The sequence below is a fragment of the Nycticebus coucang genome, chromosome 4, assembly GCF_027406575.1.
Source record: "Nycticebus coucang isolate mNycCou1 chromosome 4, mNycCou1.pri, whole genome shotgun sequence".
NCBI classification, from domain to species: Eukaryota; Metazoa; Chordata; class Mammalia; order Primates; family Lorisidae; genus Nycticebus; species Nycticebus coucang.
This window is the reverse complement of record NC_069783.1, coordinates 53,593,837-53,615,602: the sequence shown is the minus strand read 5'-3', so window position 1 is coordinate 53,615,602 and position 21,766 is coordinate 53,593,837. Positions and strand designations below refer to the sequence as shown.

The 21,766-nt window shown below is 41.5% G+C and overlaps 1 protein-coding gene across 1 annotated transcript in view; it reads right to left on the bottom strand.

Annotated features, from left to right (window-relative positions):
* EML6 (EMAP like 6) overlaps window positions 1-21,766 on the bottom strand; it is a 305,590-nt gene that overhangs the window by 38,559 nt on the left and 245,265 nt on the right. The window contains exons 25-26 of the mRNA XM_053588414.1: window positions 17,006-17,094; window positions 9,954-10,130 (exon numbers count right to left, since the gene is read on the bottom strand). Of these exons, the coding sequence (XP_053444389.1) occupies window positions 9,954-10,130; window positions 17,006-17,094 (266 nt within the window). The remainder of the gene's footprint in view (window positions 1-9,953; window positions 10,131-17,005; window positions 17,095-21,766) is intronic.

Sequence of the window (21,766 nt, the reverse complement as noted above, 5' to 3'; positions counted from 1 at the left end):
GCAGCAATTCCCGCACATCTTAGGAAAATGGAAGCTTCAGGAAGGCAGGGATGAGGCCTCTTTCTCTTACAATGGTATCTGGCTCATAACAGGTACTCAGTAATTTTTTTAAGGGAATGAATGAAATGTTAGCCTATAGGACCTTCTTCTAAGGAGCCTACGAAAGTATAAAAAGTTTGTTTCTGTTTCCCTCAAATACCAAATGTGCCATCTCCACAGGTCTCTAGCATTAAGTCCTGATTACAAGCCTGGCTGACATTTGAGATCAAAAGGGCCTTCTTGGCCATTCCCACAGCGGCTTTTGTACCACAGCCCAGGCAATGACAGAAGAGCAAGGGCTCTCTTATAATCCTGGGGCCTCAAGTAAGAATTAAAATAAAACAGTTCCTGCCACGGATAGCATTTTTAACGCTAGAAACATTCAAACATTGAATTAAACACAAAGTTAATTCCATTTCAACAAACATAACCAAATTATAAAACCCAATTTATTAGTAACTGCTAAAAGCTTTCCAGAGTGGTGTGCCCAGGCCACACCACACCTACCCCTGGGTGGAGGCAGAAAGTGAGCCAGCCACCTACTCCAGGGCTGTCCTGACAGGTGGTGGGAAGCCAAAGCTGGCACCAGAAAGAGCTTCTATTTGTGGCTTGTGAAGCTCAGCTTGGCAAAAACAGCTCCAGTGGGAGCCACCTAGAGAGGGAGAGATTTTCCATCCTCTCAGCGACTCCTAGGGAATACCTTATGCAACACGGGAAGCCACATGAACTCTGAGGTCGTGGGAGGGCCACTGGCACCCTGGAGGAAAACTTTATTAAGTAATTGACAACCGTCTCAGAGAGCATAGGTCTTGGACTGGCCTGCTGGAGAACCCGAAAGCAGCACAGACACACAGCAGGAAACAGGCGCAGGGGAGCTCATGGCTGAAATACTCTCTGAAATCTCTCTGTATCTGGAGGACCCCTACCCAACAGTAGAGCGGAAGTGCCCTTACTCAGCAGAGTACTGAGTCCAGAAAGATCAGGGATGCAGACAGGCAGGCGGCATTTCCAAGCAGCCCCTTGGAGCCACTAGTTTGCTAGTAAACAGGCAGAGCAAAGAAATTTCCAAGGGGAACCCCCATATAACCATGTGAGGTCCAGAAGGCATGGAAACAGAGGTCAGCTGTAGTGGCCAGGGCCACGTGCCCTGCTGGCCTTCCAGCTGGAAGCAGGAAGCCACCCAGTGTATCTACTACAAATGCGAGCTGGTTTCCTCAGAGCAGGAGAAAGTGAGAGAGCTTGAGAGATGTCTCTATACCCCTACTTGTAAGACGGAACACAGGGCTTCTAGACAGGATGGAAGAACAAACCTAAAAGGAAAGGTTCAGGGTAAAACAGATTGTAAGGGATCAAACTCAGGCTGCCGAGGGAAAGAAAGTGACACAGAGGAACAAAGAAAGAGGAAAAAAATTCTAGGCCACTGAAGTGATGTAATTAGGCTGAGATTCTTCCAGCAGAGGATGATTCAAGATTCTTAGAACAGGAAACAAGATCACTGCTCCATAGAAGAATAAAGGGAATTCACACTTACTGGGTTCCAGGAACCCAGCTGCTGTCCCAGAAGGAGAAACCGGCAGGGCTGTTTGGTGGTTCCTGTCAAGGCCTATGGAGGGAGACTCCGTGAGACCTGGCATGGCCACTGGGATCGAGTGTCTTCCCCAGTCATCAGGCCAAACTGCCTTTCTGTCCACCTGTCAGGACTCCTTGCTTCACAACAGTTCTCCCCTTTCAGTGAATCATGGAAGAATGGATGAGAGTCAGAAGGGTCTGGAACGTGCCCCCTGGGCACTGGTTGTTAGCCACTTCTAGGTATTCTGAGAATCTATGAAACCAAGGCACCCTTTCCCCACATTCACATTTCACAGTCGGTTTTTCTGTAAAATTTTGCATGCAAAGCTTTCTCTCTGAAGAGCCATTCTCCAGAACTTTTCACATTCAGAGAAGGGAACTTAAAGACACGGAGGATTTTGAAAATGCAAATGGCATCTAGTGGAAGGGTATAGGCTTGGAAAGGAATGGAGTCTGTGGGGAGCAGCTGGCCAGACAGATGGCACTGAAGGACAGAACTTGGTTTTCTGGTCTGTGGTTTAAGGTACTTCTTAAGTAGGGTAGTACCCTTGCTAAGGCTCTGGCAAAGGGTCTAGTCTATTTCATGGAGGCTACGACAATGTGGTTGTTAGGGGACTGATGACCTAATTGAGGAGGCTTCACACTGTAAAACTGAATATTAATAAGTGTATATGTCTGTCATGGAAAGAAAAATATCTAGAAGAGATGTTTAGTAACTCAAGGTAAAGAAGAATGGGAAAAAGCATTGAGAAGATTTATGTCTGATCTTAGTACTGTACAGAACTGGAATTTTGGACATGGAGAGAGCTGTGTGGGTTGGTAATAAGATCTCCCAGGTCATTGCCAAGAGTACATGGAGCTTCACGCTAGCATTCAGCAAAGGTATGGAATATTAGTCTGATGGGTGGCTTAAGCAACACAAAGTTATTTCTCAGTTTTGGAGGCAAGAAGTTCAAGACTAAGGTGTGAGTCAGTTTGGTCCCTGATGAGGGCTCTCTTCCTGGCTTGCTGATGGCTGTCTTCTCTGTGTGCCCAGAGAGGGAAAGCGCACCCTCTGGTGTCTATTTGTATAAGGACACTAATTCTACCGTATCAGGGCCCTACCCTTACAAACTCATTTAACCTTAGTTACTTCTTTCCATGAAGTTCCTCTCTCCAAATACAGTCAAATTGAGGGTTAGGGCTTCAACATCTGAAGGCACAAACATTTAAAATAAACAAACTGTTATTATTCACAATAGCATGGATAAATCTCAGAAACATCTGAGTGAAAGAAGTCAGACACAGAACAGAACTTCATTATTTTGTTGATACGAAATTTTTAAATAAGTAAAATGGATCTATGGTGAAAAAACACTGTACAGTTTCCTCTGCAGGTGGAGTGGGGGGAGGACTGACCCAGGAAGTATGTGAGGAAGCGTGCCGGGTGATGGTGACGTTCTATATCTTGGGTGTCTGTGTTTGTCAAAACTCATCAGTTGGAAAAGTTAAAAGGTGAATACTTTAACTACATGTAAATTTTACTTAAAAAATAGCATAAACAAATGTTGAACTCTAATGATATGTATGTTAAAACATTCAGGGGTAAATATTCTTTTTTTTTTTAGAGACAGAGTCTCATTTTGTTGCCCTTGGTAGAGTGCTGTGGCAGCACAGCTCACAGCAACCTCCAGCTCTTGGGCTTAGGTGATTCTCTTGCCTCAGCCTCCCGAGTAGCTGGGACTACAGGCGCCCCCCCACAATGCCTGGCTATTTTCTTGTTGCAGTTTGGCTGGGGTCGGTTTTGAACCTGCCACCCTCTTTACATGGAGCTGGCGGCCTACTCATTTAGAGGTAAATATTCTGAGCTCTAAAATTTACTCCCTCACCCTCCGCTCTATTGGGCAAAAATATAATTGACAGATATTATATATATTCAATATGTACAACATGATAATTTGATATATGTTATATTATGAAATAATTATCACAAGCAAGATAATACATGCATCACCACGTGCAGTACCATTCTGTATGTTTGTGTGTTGGGGGGTGTGGTAAGGACACTTAAGATCTATTCTCCCAGCAGACTAACAACATAGTACCATTAACTATAGTCACCACACTACATATTAGATTCCCAGAACTTACTCATCTTAAAACTCTAAGTTCATGCCCTCCGGTCAAGTATTTCTCCAATTCCATAGTTGCCTTTTAATTTTGTTGATTGTTTCCTTTGTTGTGCAGAAGCTTTTTAGTCTGATGTAGTCTCATTTTTTCCCCCCCAAAAAAGAGACAGGGTCTTGCTTTGTCACCCAGGGTGGAGTGCAGTGGCTCAATCAGCTCACTACAGTCTTGAACTACTGGGCTCAAGAGATCTTCCTGCCTTCTTTTCCTAAGTAGCATGCCACCACACCTGGTTAATTTTTTAAAAATTTTGTAAAGATGGGGTCTTTCTATGTTCCCAGGCTGGTCTTAAACTCCTGGCCCTAAGCCATCTTCCTGCTCTAGTCTCCCCAAATGCAAGGATTACAGGCATGAACCACCACACTTGCCTTTCAGTTGTTTATTTTCATTGCCTGTGCTTTTGTTGTCATATCCAAGAAATCACTCCCAAGACCCATAACAAGGAGCTTTTTCTCTATGTGTTTTTCTAGGAGTTTTATGGTTTCAGGTATTACCTTTAACTCTTCAGCCCATTGCAAGTTAATTTTTGAATGTAGTATTAAATAAGGGTCTGATTTTATTCTACTTCCCGTGAATATCCAATTTCCATGACACCATTTATTGAAGAGAATTTTTCCTGTTGTGTATTCTTGATTAATTGTCAAAAAATAGTTGTCTGTATAGTCGTGGATTTATTTCTGGCCTCTCTGTTCTGTTTCATTGGCCTATATGTCTATTTCTATGCCAGTACAATACTGTTTTGATTATTCTAACTTTATAACATAGTTTGAAATCAAGAAGTATGAGACTTCCAGTTTTGTTCTTTTTTCTCAATATTGTTTTGACTATGCAAGTCTTTTGTGGTTCAATACAAATTTTAGCATTGTTTTTTTCCATTGCTATGGAAATGCCATTTGAATCTGATAGATATTGCATTGAACTTATAGGTTACTTCAGGTAGTATAGACATTTTAACATTAATTCTTCTAATCCATGGACATGGAATATCTTTATTTACATCTTCATCAATTTCTTCCATCAATTCTTACAGTTTCCAATGTACAGATCTTTCACCTCCTTTGTTAAATTTATTACTAAATATTTTATCCTTTTTGGTGCTATTTAAATTGGATTGAATTTTTTTTTTTGATAGTTTGTTGTCAGTGTATAGAAAACCAACGGATTTTTATATTTTGGTTTTATATCCTGCAACTTTATTGTATTTGTTTATTAATTCTAACAGTTTTTTCAGTGGAATCTTTAGGGCTTTCTACATGTAAGATCGCATTGCCAATAAACAGAGACAATTTTACTTCTTTCCTGAAGTGGATACCTTTTAATTCTTTTTCTTGCCAAACTGCTCTGGCTAAGAATTCCAGTACTATGTTGAGTAGAAGTGGTAAGAGTGGGCATCTTTGTCTTGTTCCTGATCTTAGAAGAAAAGCATTTAGCTTTTCACCATTGCGTGTGATGTTAGCTGTCAGCTTATCATTTACAGTCTTTATTATGTTGAGGTACATTCCTTCTATATCTAATTTGAAAGTTGTTAATCATCAAATGATGTTGAATTTGGTCAAAAGTTATTCTCTTTTTTTGCATCTACTGAGGTGATTATATGGTTACTCTTTATTCTGTTAAATGTGATGTATTACATTTATTGACTTGCATATGTTGAATCTTTCTTTTGCACACTAGGATAAATCCTATTTGATAGTAGTGTCTGATACTTTCAATATGCTATTGAATTGGGTTTGCAGGCATTTTGTTGAAGTTTTTATACCTATGATCATCAGGGATATTGGCCTATAATTTTCTTTCTTGTCCTTGTCTGGCTTTAGTATGAAGGTAAAGCTGTCCTCATAAAATGAGTTTGGAATGTTTTCTCCTCCTCAATATTCTGAGAAGAGTTTGATACATTAATTCTTCTTTAAATACTTGGTAGGAAGATATCTAGTCCTGGGCTTTTCTTTTCTAGGGGTTTGTAATTACTGGCTCTATCTTCTTACTCTTCATTGGTCTATTTGGATTTCTATTTCTTCATGATTCAGTCTTGATAGGTTGTGTGTTTTTAGGAATTTGTCCATTTCTTCCAGGTTATCCAATTTGGTGTTTTTGTTTGTTTGTTTGTTTTTGTCCACTGATCTATTTATTTTACGTACCAACATACTATATTTTCCACACCAATAGATATTTTCAGGCTGGGCATGGTGGCTCACGCCTGTTATCCTGGCACTCTGGGAGGCTGAGGTCGGTGGATTGCCTGAGCTCACAGGTTCGAGACTAACCTGAGTCAGAGTGAGACCTCATCTCTAAAAATAGCCAGATGTTGGCAGGCACCTGAAGCAAGAGAATTGCTTGAGCCTAAGAGTTTGCGATTGCTGTGAGCTATGACACCCACACTCTACCAAGGGTAACAAAAGGTTATCCAATTTGTAGGCATATAATTATTCATATTAATCTTTTTTCTTTCTTTTTTTTTTTTTGAGACAGAGTCTCAAATTATCACCCTGGGTATAGTGCCATGACATCATAGCTCACAGCAACCTCAAACTCTTGGGCTTAAGCGATTCTCTTGCCTCAGCCTCCCAAGTAGCTGGGACTGCAGGCGCCCACCACACTGCCTGGCTATTTTTGGTGGTAGATGTCATTGTTGTTTGGCAGACCCCAGCTGGATTTGAACCTGTCAGCTCTGGTGTATGTGACTGGCACCCTAGCCACTTGATCTACAGGCGCTGAACCTATTCATATTAATCTTTTACTGTCCTTTGTATTTCTGTAGAATAAGTTGTAATGCCCCTCTTTCATTTATAATTTTGAGTCCTCTTTTTTGTTAATCTAAATGATTTGTTAATTTTGTTTTCTTTTTTAAAAAAACAACTCTTAGTTTCATTGATCTTTTCTATTATCTTTGCAGTCTTTATTTCACTAATTTCTGCTCTAATGTTTGTTTTCTTCCTTCTGCTAACTTAGAGCTTAGTTTGTTCCTTTCTAGTTCCTAAAATGTAAATGTAGGTTATTTGAGGTCTTTCTTTGTTCTTAATTCTATAATTTACTTTGAATCTAGGTTGTAGGTTTGTAGAGATTCATCGTATAATTCTTTCATCTTATCTATAGGCTTAAAAAGTTTCATAATAAAATCTTGATTAAAAAATCTTACACAGAAGCTCAATGTTTAAAATAAAAAATGCATAATAACTTTTGTTGAAACAGGGATGGGGCCTCAGCCTTGCTTTCTGGGTAGCCTATGACACACTTCCCTGAAGCTCTGGGAGTCTGAAGAACACAGCTTGAAATAGCTGATACAGATCCCACCTCATCAGTTTGGGGAGAAAAATGATGAATTCCCAGGACTCATAATAACTCTAGCATGGGGCAAGGCATGGTGGCTCACACCTGTAATCCTAGCACTCTGGGAGGCTAAGACAGGTGGAATGCCTGAGCTCAGGAGTTCAAACCAGCCTGAACAAGAGTAAGACCCTGTCTCTACTAAAAATATAAAAGCTAGCTGGGCATTGTGGCAGGCACCTGTAGTTCCCACTATTCAGGAAGCTGAGGCAAGAGGATCTCTTGAGTCCAAGAGTTTGAGGTTGCTGTGAGCTATTGACACCAGGGCACTCTACCCAGGGCAACAAAATAAGACTATCTCAAAAAACAAACAAACAACAAAAACTCCTAGCACAGGAGCAAAATTCAATAGCACCACGACTACCTAAATATCTGCCAAATCCTTAGTCTACTAAAACCAGGATATCTCTAACTTCTTGATTTTCTCTGCTACCAAATTTCTTCCCTTCTCCTCTTCCACCTCCTCCTCCTCCTCTTCTTCCTCTTCTTTTTGTAAAAGTAGAAATAGCAAGGAACATGGCTACTTAGAATTGCATTCTGATCAAATGCAAGGGAGGTGAAGGAGACATGATGAATACTGACAGAAGGTCACCAGGTGGCTTTTGATTTGAGATGGACAATGAAGGGAACAGTCGATATAAGCAGTTGTATATTTTAGAAAAAGCTCCTCAAAATGATAATCTGACCAGATATCCTACCAGATAGTAGGAAAGGAAGAATAAAAGAGGGAAAGCATCCAAAGTAACCCAAGTGGTTGCAGAGAGAACCTCATGTGTTCAGGATAAAATGTACACATGACAAGAGGTCTGGACCACCAAGGGGGATACTGGAGTTTCACAGTGACCTTTAATAAAGTTACAGGGATGCCGAAGTCTACAAGTAAGACCATTGAAAAGGATTTTAAAGCTATATTTAGAGACAGAAGCAATACAGATACAAATTAGGATCACTTCTTAGTGATGGTTTCATGTGGACAAAAAGCAGAATTCCTCATCTCCATTGTCAAAAAGAATGCTCTTCAAACTAGAAAGGGTAAGACAGTGCTCATTTACGTGAGCACAGGTGACTTCAAACATGATTACAGAAACCATGTTGGTAACAGCTGAAGAGGGTAGAAATCAGGCAATGCATGTCTGATGTTATGCATCAGACATAACAAGGTTCCTGTATCCCAAAGGGAAACAAATGGAGTCTGGTAAGTGTTGATTCATGAGCTGACACAATCCCTAGAAAATTCTAGGATGAAATATTACACAGAAGTTTGATAAACACTTGGAAGTAGTGATTACCGGGCAAGTAACTTGGGTTCACTGCAAACCAACCTCACATTTTTTATCATTTGATTTATTAGAATGAGAGATTAGGGATGACAGTGACACAATCAATCTGGCTTTTTACAAGATATTTACCAGGGATTTAAGGGTGTTGCTGGAGTAGGCTGCATGATTGTACACTTAGACTTAAATGACCGTTAGTGATTGAAGAACTATAACTAAATGTGCAGTTTAGAATGTCAAGTGGAATGCGGGGTAGGGTTGTGGGATTGCTGTCTGGTTGTTCCTGTCTCTTATTTCTTTGTATGACTGAGAACTCACAATTGTGAAAGCAGAGGATAACGTGATGCTGAAAGAAAGAGTAAATACTTCAAAAAGTTATTTGAAAAACATTGGCAGGATGGGACAGTGAGATTAAGTAAATACAACTTCTTTGGTACAAACATAAAGTTCTGTACTCAGATTTCAGAAAATCAATTTTGTGGGTACAGGATGAACATTTTGAGTGTGACACCTATGACTCAGTTGTGTAGTGTGGCAGCCAAAAGAGCTGATGCCACTTTAGCTGGATTTAATACAAATGTAAACCCACAAGCAAGAAGGCAGTAGTCCCACTGTGCTCTCAGCTGCTCAGATCCCACCAGAGCACTGGATTCAGCTCTAGGTGAGATGGTTTCAGAAGGAATTGGTAAAATAAAATGTGCCTACAGGGATAGGGCAGCTAGCTAGCTGGAAACCACGGCATATGGGAAATGGCTGAAAGAACTCAAGATTTAAGCTGGAAAAAAAATGAGACTTCAATATCTTCCCACATGTGAGACTTTTAGAGGACTGGAATTATTCAGTGATGGCTCAGAGGCAGAACTTTGTCTAAAGAGAAAGGAGTTCAGCTCAATAGAGAACAATTGGAACTATTTGAAAGTAAAGGCTGGTGTTCTGTGAGGTAGCAAGGTCCTCACCTGGGGGATGAATCCTGGTACACGTTAGGAAGGCCCTGGTCTGAGACATTGAGAAGACAGCTCTCTACAGTTTGTGCGATGTTAGATTTGATGACCGCTAAAGACCAGCCATGAGGACTGCACTTAAAATTAGTCACCTAAACATAATGTCATAATGTCAGGGAGGTTTCCCCATAGCATAATTGCTATGGTAAATAACACGGATTGCTTATGCCCCCCAAAATTAAAAATCCACTTAGATACAATAGATAGTTTTTAGGTGTTTTTTTTTTTTTTCTTTTTTTGGAGACAGTCTTATTTTGTCCCCCTGGGTTTGAGTGCTGTGGCATCATAGTTCATAGCAACTTCAAACTCTTGGGCTCAAGAGATCCTCTTGCCTCAGCCTCCTGAGTAGCTGGGACTACAGGTGCTCACCACAACACCCAGCTAGTTTTTCTATTTTTAGTAGAGATGGGTTCTCACTCCAGCTCAGGCTGGTCTCAAATTCCTGAGCTCAAGCGATCCACCTGCCTTGGCTTCCCAGAGTGCTAGGATTACAGGTGTGAGCCACTGCACTTGGCCAGTTTTTAGGTTATTAATTAATGAGACTGGGCAAGTATAGATAATAAATATGCAATATCACCTTCACAGGATATGAAAAAAGCTTCACAAAACCAAAATCATCTCCGGTGGCTAAGAGGGAACAGTCTCTGGTGAGGCTGGTGGCATTTACGTCGGTCACATCACTGTGTGCAGGCCAGATCCCCTCACAGGTGGGCCCCAGGACACAGGTCCATGTGTCCCATTCAATCTTCTCAATCTGAAAAAGGAGGAAAGAAAATTATGATTTTGTACAACCTAGAGTTTTTGTTTGTTCGTTTTTTGAGACAGAGTCTTAAGCTGTCACCCTGGGTAGAGTGCCATGGTGTCACAGCTTGCGGCAACCTCAAATTCTTGGGCTTAAGTGATTCTCCTGCCTGAGCCTTCCAAGTAGCTGGGACCATAGTGCCCGCCACAACACCTGGCTATTTTTTGGTTGCAGCTGTCATCGTTTGGCAGGCCCAGGCTGGACTCGAACCCACCAGCTCCAGGATATGTGGCTGGCACCCTAGCTACTGAGCTATAGGTGCTGAGCCTGTTTTATTTAAAACAATTTGTGACTGAGAGGTTCTAAATGATGACTTTGCCAACGTCAGGCATGTGTTAAGTGCTGAGGTCTACAGGCTCCAATTTGTATATTTAAACTACTGCCTGCCTTGTGCTAACAAACCAACACTGTAGTTAAATAGTCAAATATGTTTCTCTAGATAAAACGAGCATCTTAGAATTGTGGAAATCTAACAATAATAAAGCTTTTTAGTTCTTAACTAAACTATCACTGGGTAAACCCTGAGGTAGGTCAGGATTTCCCGGCACTGCTGGCTCAGGTTGGAAGAATCTCTGTCAGCAGGAGCTTCCCCATGTTTGGCGACCTCCTGGGCCCACCCACTGGATGGCAGGGGCACAATCTTGTACCCAGGCATTGCCAAATATCCCTGGGGCCAAAACTGCTCCCAGTTGAGAATCACTGAGCTGGACTAATCAATGGGGATGGTCATTTCACCAACCCCCCAGAGAGCTGGCACCCAAAATAATTTAAAATTATTTTTAATAATTTAAAAAATTATAAGACATAATTTTTTTAAGGACTACTTCCTTGGAGGAAAAAAAGTAATGAGATTCTGAAGCTACCTTAATAACTTTTATGCTCCAGAGCGACTACTTGAAAAATGGGAAGAGCTGTTCATATTGTATTGTCATGAATATCCATTTTATTCTTTAACACTGTTTTGTCTGAAATTCATGACAACTTTTATAGGTTGAAATTTATAGGTTAAAATAAACACCTCGATAAAATTGAGGTGTTTCTTTTATTTTTAACAATATTTAACAAACTATAACACTATATTAGGCTTTCCCAGGCGATTTTATCTCATTTACTTTCATTTAAGACCTGCGAGGACATCTTAGCATGATAGTTTTTTCAGATAAGTACTTTAAAACACTGTTCAGAAGGTACAAAAAACCACTAGAGAACCGTAGCTAAAATCAAAGCCCAGACCTCTCCGTTTGGGTTTGGAAACTACGTTGCACGTTGCTAATGCACTTTGCCTCCAGTTCTGTTGTTTTCTGTTTGCTGTTACTGCTTAGAAGGGAAATTACAAGATAAAAATGCAGCCAGGCGTTTTAGTTACAAGGTGGTAAGGGGCTATGTGTGTTTCAGTTACTTACATTTCTCATCAGTTAACATTCCCCGTTTCTTTTGTGCACATGTACACACACAGAGCTGGCAACCCAAAATCTGCATCTGGTTCTGGGGCGTGGGTGCCTCAGGCAGGGACACAGACCAACGTGACCCAGGGTGGTTGCCCCAGCAAGTACCCCAGTTTTCTGAGGTGGAAATAGAGTCCCCCAAGCCCTTACAAGATCCTCACCTTACCTTTGCAGGTAGGGAAGCAGGGAACCATCCCCTGCTATGTCTGCAAGGCTTTGTGGCCACTGATTCCATTTCTGAGACCCTCCTTGTCCACCCCATTCCTTGCGGTGGTGCTGGCTTTATTGTCCCAGCAGGAAAGGGGAGTGTTGCTAAGCCTGCAATCATAGTCACCCCAATAGAACGCCGTTGGCACGCTGTGCTTTCCTGGGAAGCAAATGTGTAATTTGTTGGAAGCTGCAGAAATCGCATTTAAAATGAAGCATGAAGGGGTGGGTGCAGTGGCTCACGCCTCTAATCCCAGCACTCTGGGGAGCCTGAGGCAGGTGGATTGTTTGAACTCAGAAGTTCCAGACCAGCCTAAGCAAGAGTGAGACTCCATCTCTAGCCGGGCATTGTGGCAGGTGTCTATAGTCCCAGCTACTTGGAAGGCTGAGGCCAGAGGATTGCTTGAGCCCAAGAGTATGAGGTTGCTGTGAGCTATGACACCACAGCACTGTACCAGGGGGACAGAGTGAGACTCTGTCTCAAAAAGAAAGAAAGGAAGGAAGGAAATGGAGTAATCCCTGCTACCCATAAAACCCCAAAGTGTTAAATAACCTTTTTTTTTTTTTTTTGCAGTTTTGGCCAGGGCCGGGCTTGAACCCGCCACCCCTGGTATATGGGGCCAGCACCCTACTCCTTGAGCCCCAGGCACCGCCCTGTTAAATAACCTTTTTAAAAGCCCTGGAGCTTAGCTGGAAGGAAAGTCTGCGATGGGTCTCTTCCTTAGCATTTGACCTCAGGCAAATACATCCTTTCCATCATTTTACAGAAGGGCCACTGAAGGCCACAGAGAGGTCATGTCACTTAAGTCGCAGTGTGCTGAGGTGGGGCGTGGTGGTGAGCTCCAGAGAGTCTGCCTCCTGACACAGTGCTCCTTTAACTACATTAGATGGATTTTAAGTGAGGATTTTAATATTTGTCATAGTTAACACAGTAAGCTTTGTATTTTTTTTTCCATGATTACTTCTTTGAAAACAATTAAAAAAAAACTTTTTTGAAAAGGAGATTTCCAAAATCCTTCATACTCAGTTGAAGGGCCTGATAATATTGGTGACCAAAATGACACACTAACTCTTCAGTGCTCATAGCATTGGGGGATAGCCAAGGAAACATCAGCTGAAGGGGCCTCAGCCTTCATCATCAGGGATCAGCCTCCAGATGTGCATCACAGAGGGATGAATTAACTTCCAGAGCAGGGGCCTGTCACTGTGGGAAGGATACTGTGAATTTCCCTCTTGTGCATATTATGTAATAATTGCTCATCTTCCCAGGCTGGTCTCATACCCCTCTGCCATTTGGTGAAATTACATTTCATTTTCATATACTTATTTTGGGGCACTAGACCAGAAAGGGAAAGTACTTCTGGTGTGATGTAAAGTGATGCCTAGATGCACAGAAGAAGACCTGAGGCCTCAGGTCTAGGCTGCAAGTGACACATCAATGCCTCTAGATTAGGGTCACAGGCTCTGTGATTGTCTTACTCTCATGGAGCCTTAATTTCCTTATTTGTAAAATGAGATTGACAACTACCATGAAAAACTGTCATGATCATTAAAATACAGGTATTAAAGTGCCTGGCACATTCAACAAATGTTCAGTGAATGAATGACAATTAAAAATATCTCTTAATAAAAAAAAATCTCTTACTCAAGACTTTAAAAGTTTCTCCATATAAAAGCGTTACAGTGAGGGGATCCACAGCAAGATGGCGGCTGAGTAACAGCTTCTTTGCAACAGCTTTTCTTTCTCCCCAGAGATTGGGGAGAGAAGACTCCAGGCACCACTAGCTTATGGCCTCTGTCCAGAAACATCCCTTTGGGGACTCAGGGAGACAGTGAGAGACTTCTGAACCCCAGGATGAGGACAAAAGCAGTGGAGAAGTGGCAAGTGGTTGCATTCATTTGGTCTGAGGCTGTGGTGGCTGTACCTACAACAGCAGCAAGATTACAGACAGGGAAGGCCTTCCCTGTGGGCTTTTTGTTTTTCTAGACTTCGGCACTCAGTTGGGAGAACTTGCGTGAGATTGCAGGTGACTTTAAACATTGTCCAGGGTCTGGGACTGAGCTGCTGAGCCGGAATGGAGCTATCATTGTTTGGCTGTGGGCTAGGCACAGCCACTGTGGGAGAGCTGCCCTGTAACCTCTGCCCTCAGAGTTGCAGAGTGAGGCCCAGTCTGGGAGACCTTCAGCGAGTGATCTAGTGACTGTGAACAGTGCCGAAGGCCGAGACTGAGACTGAGGGGAAAAGCAGAGCTTTCAGTGTTTGGCAGTAAGAGAGCAGCCTTGCAGCGTAGGCCCTCAGGGGCACAGACTGAGGCTGGTTTTGGCTTACCTGATGAATGGGCAGCCACTTTAGAAGACATACCAGAGACACGTGCTTTCCTGGGAAAGCCTCTGCTTAGCCAAGGTTAGCGGTTGTTGCAACAACAACAAAAATAAACAAATGGGACTTCATTAAACTGAAAAGCTTCTGTACAGCTAAGGAGACAACAACCAAAGCAAATAGACAACCTACACCATGGGAAAGGATATTTGCATATTTTGAATCAGACCAAAGCTTAATAACTAGGATTTATAGAGAACTCAAATTAATCCACATAAAAAGCCAACAATCCTGTATATCAATGGTCAAGAGACATGAATAGAACCTTCTCTAAAGAAGACAGATGAGGGCAGCGCCTGTGGCTCAGTGAGCAGGGCGCCGGCCCCATATACCGAGGGTGGTGGGTTCAAACCCAGCCCCGGCCGAACTGCAATAAAAAAAAAAAAAAAATAGCCGGGCGTTGTGGCGGGCACCTGTAGTCCCAGCTACTCAGGAGGCTGAGGCAGGAGAATCGCCTAAGCCCAGGAGTTGGAGGTTGCTGTGAGCTGTGTGATGCCACGGCACTCTACCGAGGGCAATAAAGTGAAACTCTGTCTCTACAAAAAAAAAAAAAAAAAAGAAGACAGATGAATGGCTAACAACCATATGAAAAAATGCTCATCGTCCCTAATTATTAGAGAAATGAAAATCAAAACCATCCTAAGGTATCATGTAACCCCAGTGAGAATGGCCCACATCACAAAATCTCAAAACTGCAGATGCTGGCGTGGATGTGGAGAGAAGGGAACACTTTTACACTGCTGGTGGGACTGCAAACTAGTATAACCTTTTTGGAAGGAAGTATGGAGAAACCTCAAAGCACTCAAGCTAGACCTCCCATTTGATCCTGCAATCCCATTACTGGGCATCTACCCAGAAGGAAAAAAAATCCTTTTATCATAAGGACACTTGCACTAGACTGTTTATCACAGCTCAATTTATAATCGCCAAAATGTGGAAACAGCCTAAATGCCCACCAACCCAGGAATGGATTAATAAGTTTTGGTATATGTACACCATGGAATACTAGTCAGCCATTAAAAAAGATGGAGACTTTACATCCTTTGTATTAACCTGGATGGAAGTGGAACACATTATTCTTAGTAAAGCATCACAAGAATGGAGAAGCATGAATCCTAGGTACTCAATTCTCATATGAGGACAGTTGATGACCTAGTACATGATGGGGGATAGGGGAAGGGGAGAGCAGAGAGAGAGAAGGAGGGAGGGAGGTGGGGGAAGGGAAGAGCAGAGAGAGAGAAGGAGGGAGGGGTTTGGGGGTGAGTGACGACGTGTGGTATACCTTTTGAGGTGGGACACATTATAAGAGGACTTTACCTAACAAATGCAATTCGTGTACCCTGGTTCTTTGTACCCTCAATGAATCCCCAACAATTAAAAAAAAAAGAGTTACAGTGAGGACTAATAAGAGATAAATAAATTGAAATTGGGGAGTGAAATCAATTAATCAGTAAACCAAATTTCCATTAATACAATGCCATTGGCCTCTTTGCCTACTCTCCTGGCAATGGAGGCCCATTCACTATCTATGGCAAATGTACCCTGCTTTGTAAACTTTTTTTATTCCGTAAGCCTACCTTTCTCATCATCATGCAAGAGGATGCTTGTGTTAAAAAAATACAATGCTATCATCTATAACATGTATTTCTTAAATACTATACATATGCATCCTTTATAGACAATGAAGGTATTATGGAAGCACAGGTGTCCCAATGTCTTTGGGAGTACTTTACACATTAGGATAGTTTAGAACACTGGCAAACTAAAGCTAGAGACAGGCAGATACTTGTCACTCATTGGCAAATCCTCACCTCTTTTTCTTCTAAGGAAGGAATGTTTCTTTTCTTTTTTTTTTTAAGACAGAGTCTCAAGCTGTCACCCTGGGTAGAGTGCCATGGCATCACAGCTCACAGCAACCTCCAACTCTGACTCAAGCGATCCTCTTGCCTCGGTTTTTCTATTTTTAGTAGAGACAGAGCCTCACTTTTGCTCAGGCTGGTCTCAAACTCGTGAGCTCAAGCAATCCACCTGCTTCAGCCTCCCAGAATGCTAGGATTACAGGCGTGAGCCACCACACCCAGCCAGGAAGCAGTATTTACTTTTCTTTTATCAAAGGTTACTTAGCAAAATATGAGTCAAGTTGTCTCCAGGTACTAAGAAGACTTCTTTAGAGATTAATCAGGCAATGACCTTTTGGTCACCAGGGTTCGCTATGTGTTGACTCATCCACAATGCAACTTAAGTTTCAGGAGCACTAATTTCTGAATTCAAAAATTTTATCTACACTTTGATTTCAACAATTAAAAAATTACATATGTAGTTAAGAATATGAGGAAACAGGGAAAAGAGAAAACAGTTCTATACATTAGATAATCAGATTGTGGATCGCTTGTAGTCCCCTAGATAATTTGTTATTGTTATAGATAATATTATTATTATAAATAAACACTGAGAAAACTGGTTTAAAAATTTATGTTTATAAACAGCTTTGCATCAAATGACATGCTGAGTAGAAAAGGAATATGTAGCACCCAAATTGTTGGATGATTTGTTGTTCTCAGGCAGAGAAAAATAAACAGAGCACCAACTAGACATTGCTGTATCGGTGGCACAAAACCCAGACGCACTTAGAGAACAGGAAACCAGATGAAGCCATCAGATTTAAGAGACGGATCAAGTTTAAAGGCGTACAAAACATAACCCACAATAATCATAAACATCGATAGGTTTTTAAAAATATACACATATTAAATCTTTACAGAACATTTAAAAAAATCATTGTGTGTGATTTTTACCTCTGATAGTCTTATTACATGACGCTTGCCTCGTGGAGCTTCAAAAAAAAGTTGTTCTTTGGCACCTGAATTAACTTGCAATAATTTTCCTATTAGGACAGAATGAAATAGACAATTAAACTCTGCCTTTATCTCTTTACTATAACATGATTAGCATGGCTGCCACTATTTTATGTAAGTCTCAAATTGAGTAAATATGTTGAATTATTCAGAAGGGCATGTTAAGAGCAATCATATGACATGGTTCAAACCCCAAAGCTATGACTTTTAGAATATACACCTCATAAAATTTGATCTTGAATGTGTTTCAATTATCGGCCGACTCAAACTTCATGTGTTTTACTCTGTTCCACTGAAAATAGCTAGACTTTTCTAAAGCCCAACAAAAATCAATTTTCTCCTCTTTTTCCCAGTTGCTTCTTAGCATTTAGAAGAATTTAAAGCAAACTGCTTTGGCAAGAATTATGACATTAGAAGTCAGAATCTTTTGAGCATTCAGATTTACTTAGGTCTAAATTCTAAAGTCAACTTTAAAGTTTAGAAAGAGAAAGGATACACAAAACAAACTATGAATGTTCATTCTCTCCCCACCCCACGCTGAACTTACTGAAAATGTGAAAAGAAATCTGAGACACCCCCCCCACCTCAAAATGGTAAGCAAAAATAGTCTTTCAGTCTCACAGAAAATTATAATCTTGGATTCATTTTGATTGATATTGAAAAAGATTAGATTTCCTAATTCTTCTCCTCCTACAGCAGTGATACTTTTTTATGGCTTGAAATGTAAATAATTCAGAATATATATGTTCTAGAGTTTTCTTTCTTTTTTTTTTTTTAGTTATAGAAAATATCACACATATATAGAAGAATGAAGAACTCCTATGGGCCCACTGTTTAGCTTCAATAATTATTAACTAAGCATGACCAACTATTTAATGAACCTCCACTGACGCCCTCACCCCAGATTATTTTTATGCAAATTTAATACAACATAATATTTCATCTGTAAGTAATTCAGTGTGTATACATATTCATACACACACACACACACACGCAATAACTTCCATTTCCCTCCAACTTTTCCTCCCCTATAACCATGTATATCTAGTAGCCTTGAAATGTCCTCTTAGAAAAATAATACTAATTTAAGGAATTTGTGGTTTATATCATGTTCTTTAACATTTAACTAGGCACCACCTAAGTCTGAAATCTAGCTTTGCTAATCTTAAGGAGTTATTATAGGTATAGATTATAGGTCTATTTCTGAGTGACTAATTAAAAACAAGGTTTTCTCATTTCTCAACTGACCACCTGAATTGTTTCTCATTTGGCGCTATAAGCAAGTTTCGCCTTGACTCTGAGAAGCAGGTACATCTCCAGATGTGTCCTCTGAAATGGGCACATCGTCCTGACTTTATGGCTCAATGTACATATATGAGACAAGAAATAAAGAGAGTTAATTATCTCGGGCTTCATTTGTTTATTTGTTTATTTATTTGACAGCGTTGCTCTCTCACCTTGGGTACCCTGGCATCATCACAGCTTATAGCAACCTCAAACTCCTGGGGTCAAGCAATCCTCTTGCCTCAGCCTCCCAAGTAGCTGGGACTACAGGTGCCCGCCACAACATCAGGCTATTTTTTTTCTATTCTTAGTAGAGAGAGGGTCTTGCTCTTGCTCAGGCTGGTCTAGAATTACTGAGCTCAAGCACTCTACCTGCCTCAGTCTCCCAGAGTGCTAGAATTGCAGGCATGAGCCACTGCACTCAGCTTTGGCTATTATTAGAAAATGAGTAATCAATACTTTTCCAATGAACTAAATACATCTGTGATACAGTTTTAGGATTCTCAAGAGTGATTGCAAATAAAGCATGTGGAAGAAGGATAAAAGGACTCAGTGAAAACATTCTTTGAATGTGGCTAATTTTAGATGATTTTTGGCCACAAGAGTACTCAGAGGACTATTAATTTTCAGATAATTCCAACAACTCACTTTACACTCTGGTTTCAAAGATCCCAGTTCACTTAGGAAAAAAAAACAAACCCCCACCCCAAACTATGAGAATATCTCAGTGAGGTAATTTATGATTGCCAGAACATACGAGAATCCAACATAGACAGCACGCTAAGTGCAGTGTGGTGTCACAGTGACCGTGGGAGGTACCTGGCTCGCCCACGCCCCCTCCCTGAGAACTGCCTGCCTGCCAAGGGTTGGGCCCCTGGATGCAGATGTGGATCCAGGAGTGGCCAGGCCCAAACTGGGCTGGGTGATCTAATTCTCTCTGTTGGGAAATTGGAACCTGGGAAGCTGAATCAGTGGGTATCTAGCTGGGATAAGATGTGGATTCTGGAACTGAGGGTGGCATTTTGAGACAGCTGAAAGCAGAACATATGAAAATGAGTGGGGGGTGGGGCCGAGGCAAACACAAGAGCCAGACAAGCAGTCGATGGAGACCAGCGGCTAAGAGTGGGGGAAGAAGGGGACTGCTTGCTTGGTTTCTGAGCACTTTCTAGTTCATTCCTAAAGTCAGTTCCTTGAAAGGCGTTGCTTCCTGCTCTTAGATTCTATGAGGTATCTCTACATCTCTCCAAAAATTTCATTCTTTATTGTTATCTTAAAGTGCAAGCTGCTTTGAGTGGGTTTCTGTTCCTTGTAACCAAGGATGTGAAAGGGGGAAAAAAACCCTAAAAACATTCTTCTATTAGGGAGGTATAATTATGGGTGTGGGTTTTTCTTTCCACCAAAATTTTCTTTACTGCTGTTATTATACTGTCTTTTTTTTTTTTAAGCATAGAGGAAATATTTAGGTCATCACTCTTCTCTCTGCCTGCTGTGCACACATGAGCTCATGCGCTCTCGCGCTCGCTCTCTCTACTGAAATATTCTAAGAGCAAAGAGCAAAATATCTCCTTAATGCATGTGTAATTACCCTAGAATAACAATCCTCTAAAATACCCTATTCTTTCAGAATCACATTTTATTCACTAGAAATGTCTGCTCACATAGAATAAGAGGCCTGAAAGAGATGCAGGTCCTCACTGTTAAGAAGGTGATCACACACCTTGCAGGTACACAGAGCTTTGTAGTCCACGGGGTGATCCACATACATCAATCTAGCTGCTGTGCAATTCACAAGTTAGGATAATTCTAAACATCAGTACTACGCTACCAAGCATATGAGAACATTTGCAATGAAAATGGGAATTAAACGCCCTGTTGTGGCTAAACCGTTAATTTGTAAAAGATCTTACAGTCCTGATATTTGTAGACATAATCTTACTACAACTAGAAAATATATGATTTCTCTCTCTCCATATATTTTTTTCCTTCTCTAGCATTCTACATGAGAGCTTTCCCTCGGGGGCAGCTGATGTTCTTGCAAGAGTCCGATGGGCTTTTTGGTATCCTGAGGACCTGCGTTGCCATGGGCACGGGAGGCTGCTGCAGCGCAGCTGTGCCATCCCCACCCCTGACAAGCCAGCTGGCTCCAGCAAATACTTGCACTAATTTCAACAGGATCAAAGGCATGAAACAGATCTTTGCTTCTAAATTTTGCTCTCAACCCTTGCCAGACCCTCAGGGCCCCTTGCTGGGAGGGCTGGGATGGTCTTGAGGCGGCACAGCACATTCTCAAGTTCAGGCATTTGGGGGACTGGGTATCAGGAGTGCAAGAACACCTGGGTGACACATGTTTCACGGCTAATGGGACTGGAGTTAGACCACGGAAGATTCAGACACACTTTCTTTTACTCTCCACATGGTATAATTCCTCCCTAAAAATCAGAAGTATTCTATTCTATTCTCAGTCTACAGAAACCATTCTGACCCCCTCCTCTGACTGTAGGGGCCCTTAGGACAAGAAGTAAAGTGTCTTTTCAAAGACTTTGACCTCTCCCTCACTCCCAGTGCCCTTTTCCATCATCCTGAGCTCCAGGAGGCTTACTATGGGCAGAATTATAGAAATAGTGAGAGCTGGGTGAGGTGGCTTTTGTCCATAATCCTAGCCCTCTGGAAGGCCGAGGCAGGTGGATTACCTGAGCTCAGGAGTTCAAGATTAACCTGAACAAGAGTAAGACCCCCATCTCTACTAAAAATAGAAAATCTAGCCAGGTGTGGTGGTGGATACCTGTGGTCCTAGCTACTCGGGAGGCTGAGGCAAGAGGATCACTCAAACCCAGGAGTTTGAGGTTGCTGTGAGCTTTGATGCCACAGCACTCTATCCAGAGCAACAGAGTGAGAAAAAAAGAAAAAAAAAAAGAAAAGAAAAAGTGAGGTTTGTCTTTTTCCCCACAAATGATGGCTTCACACAGAGGGACTTTACACACACCTTCACCCAGGCCCCTCTGTGGCAGCAGCCTCTGATCCTGGACAAGGCCCTGAGCTCTCCATCTGGGACGTACTCCACATTATGTCCCCAGCATCTGACATGGGGCCTACACATTTGCAGAATTAAAATAAACCAAAAAAACCCCCTCCCTCCCCAAATGCAAATCAAACTACAGTGAGATACCACCTAACATCCGCTAGGATGGTACAATCACAACAGAAGTAGAAAGTAAGTGCTGGCAAGGATGTAAAAAACTAAGAATTTGTTTTAGTTTTTCCCTCGTGTACTATTGGTAGGGATACAAAATGGTACAGCTTCTGTGGAAAACAGTATACTGGTTTCTCTAACAATTAAAAATAGCCCTACCATCTATATGATCCACCAATTCCTCCTCAAAGAATTGAAAGCAGTTCTACAGAGGTACCTGAGCTTAC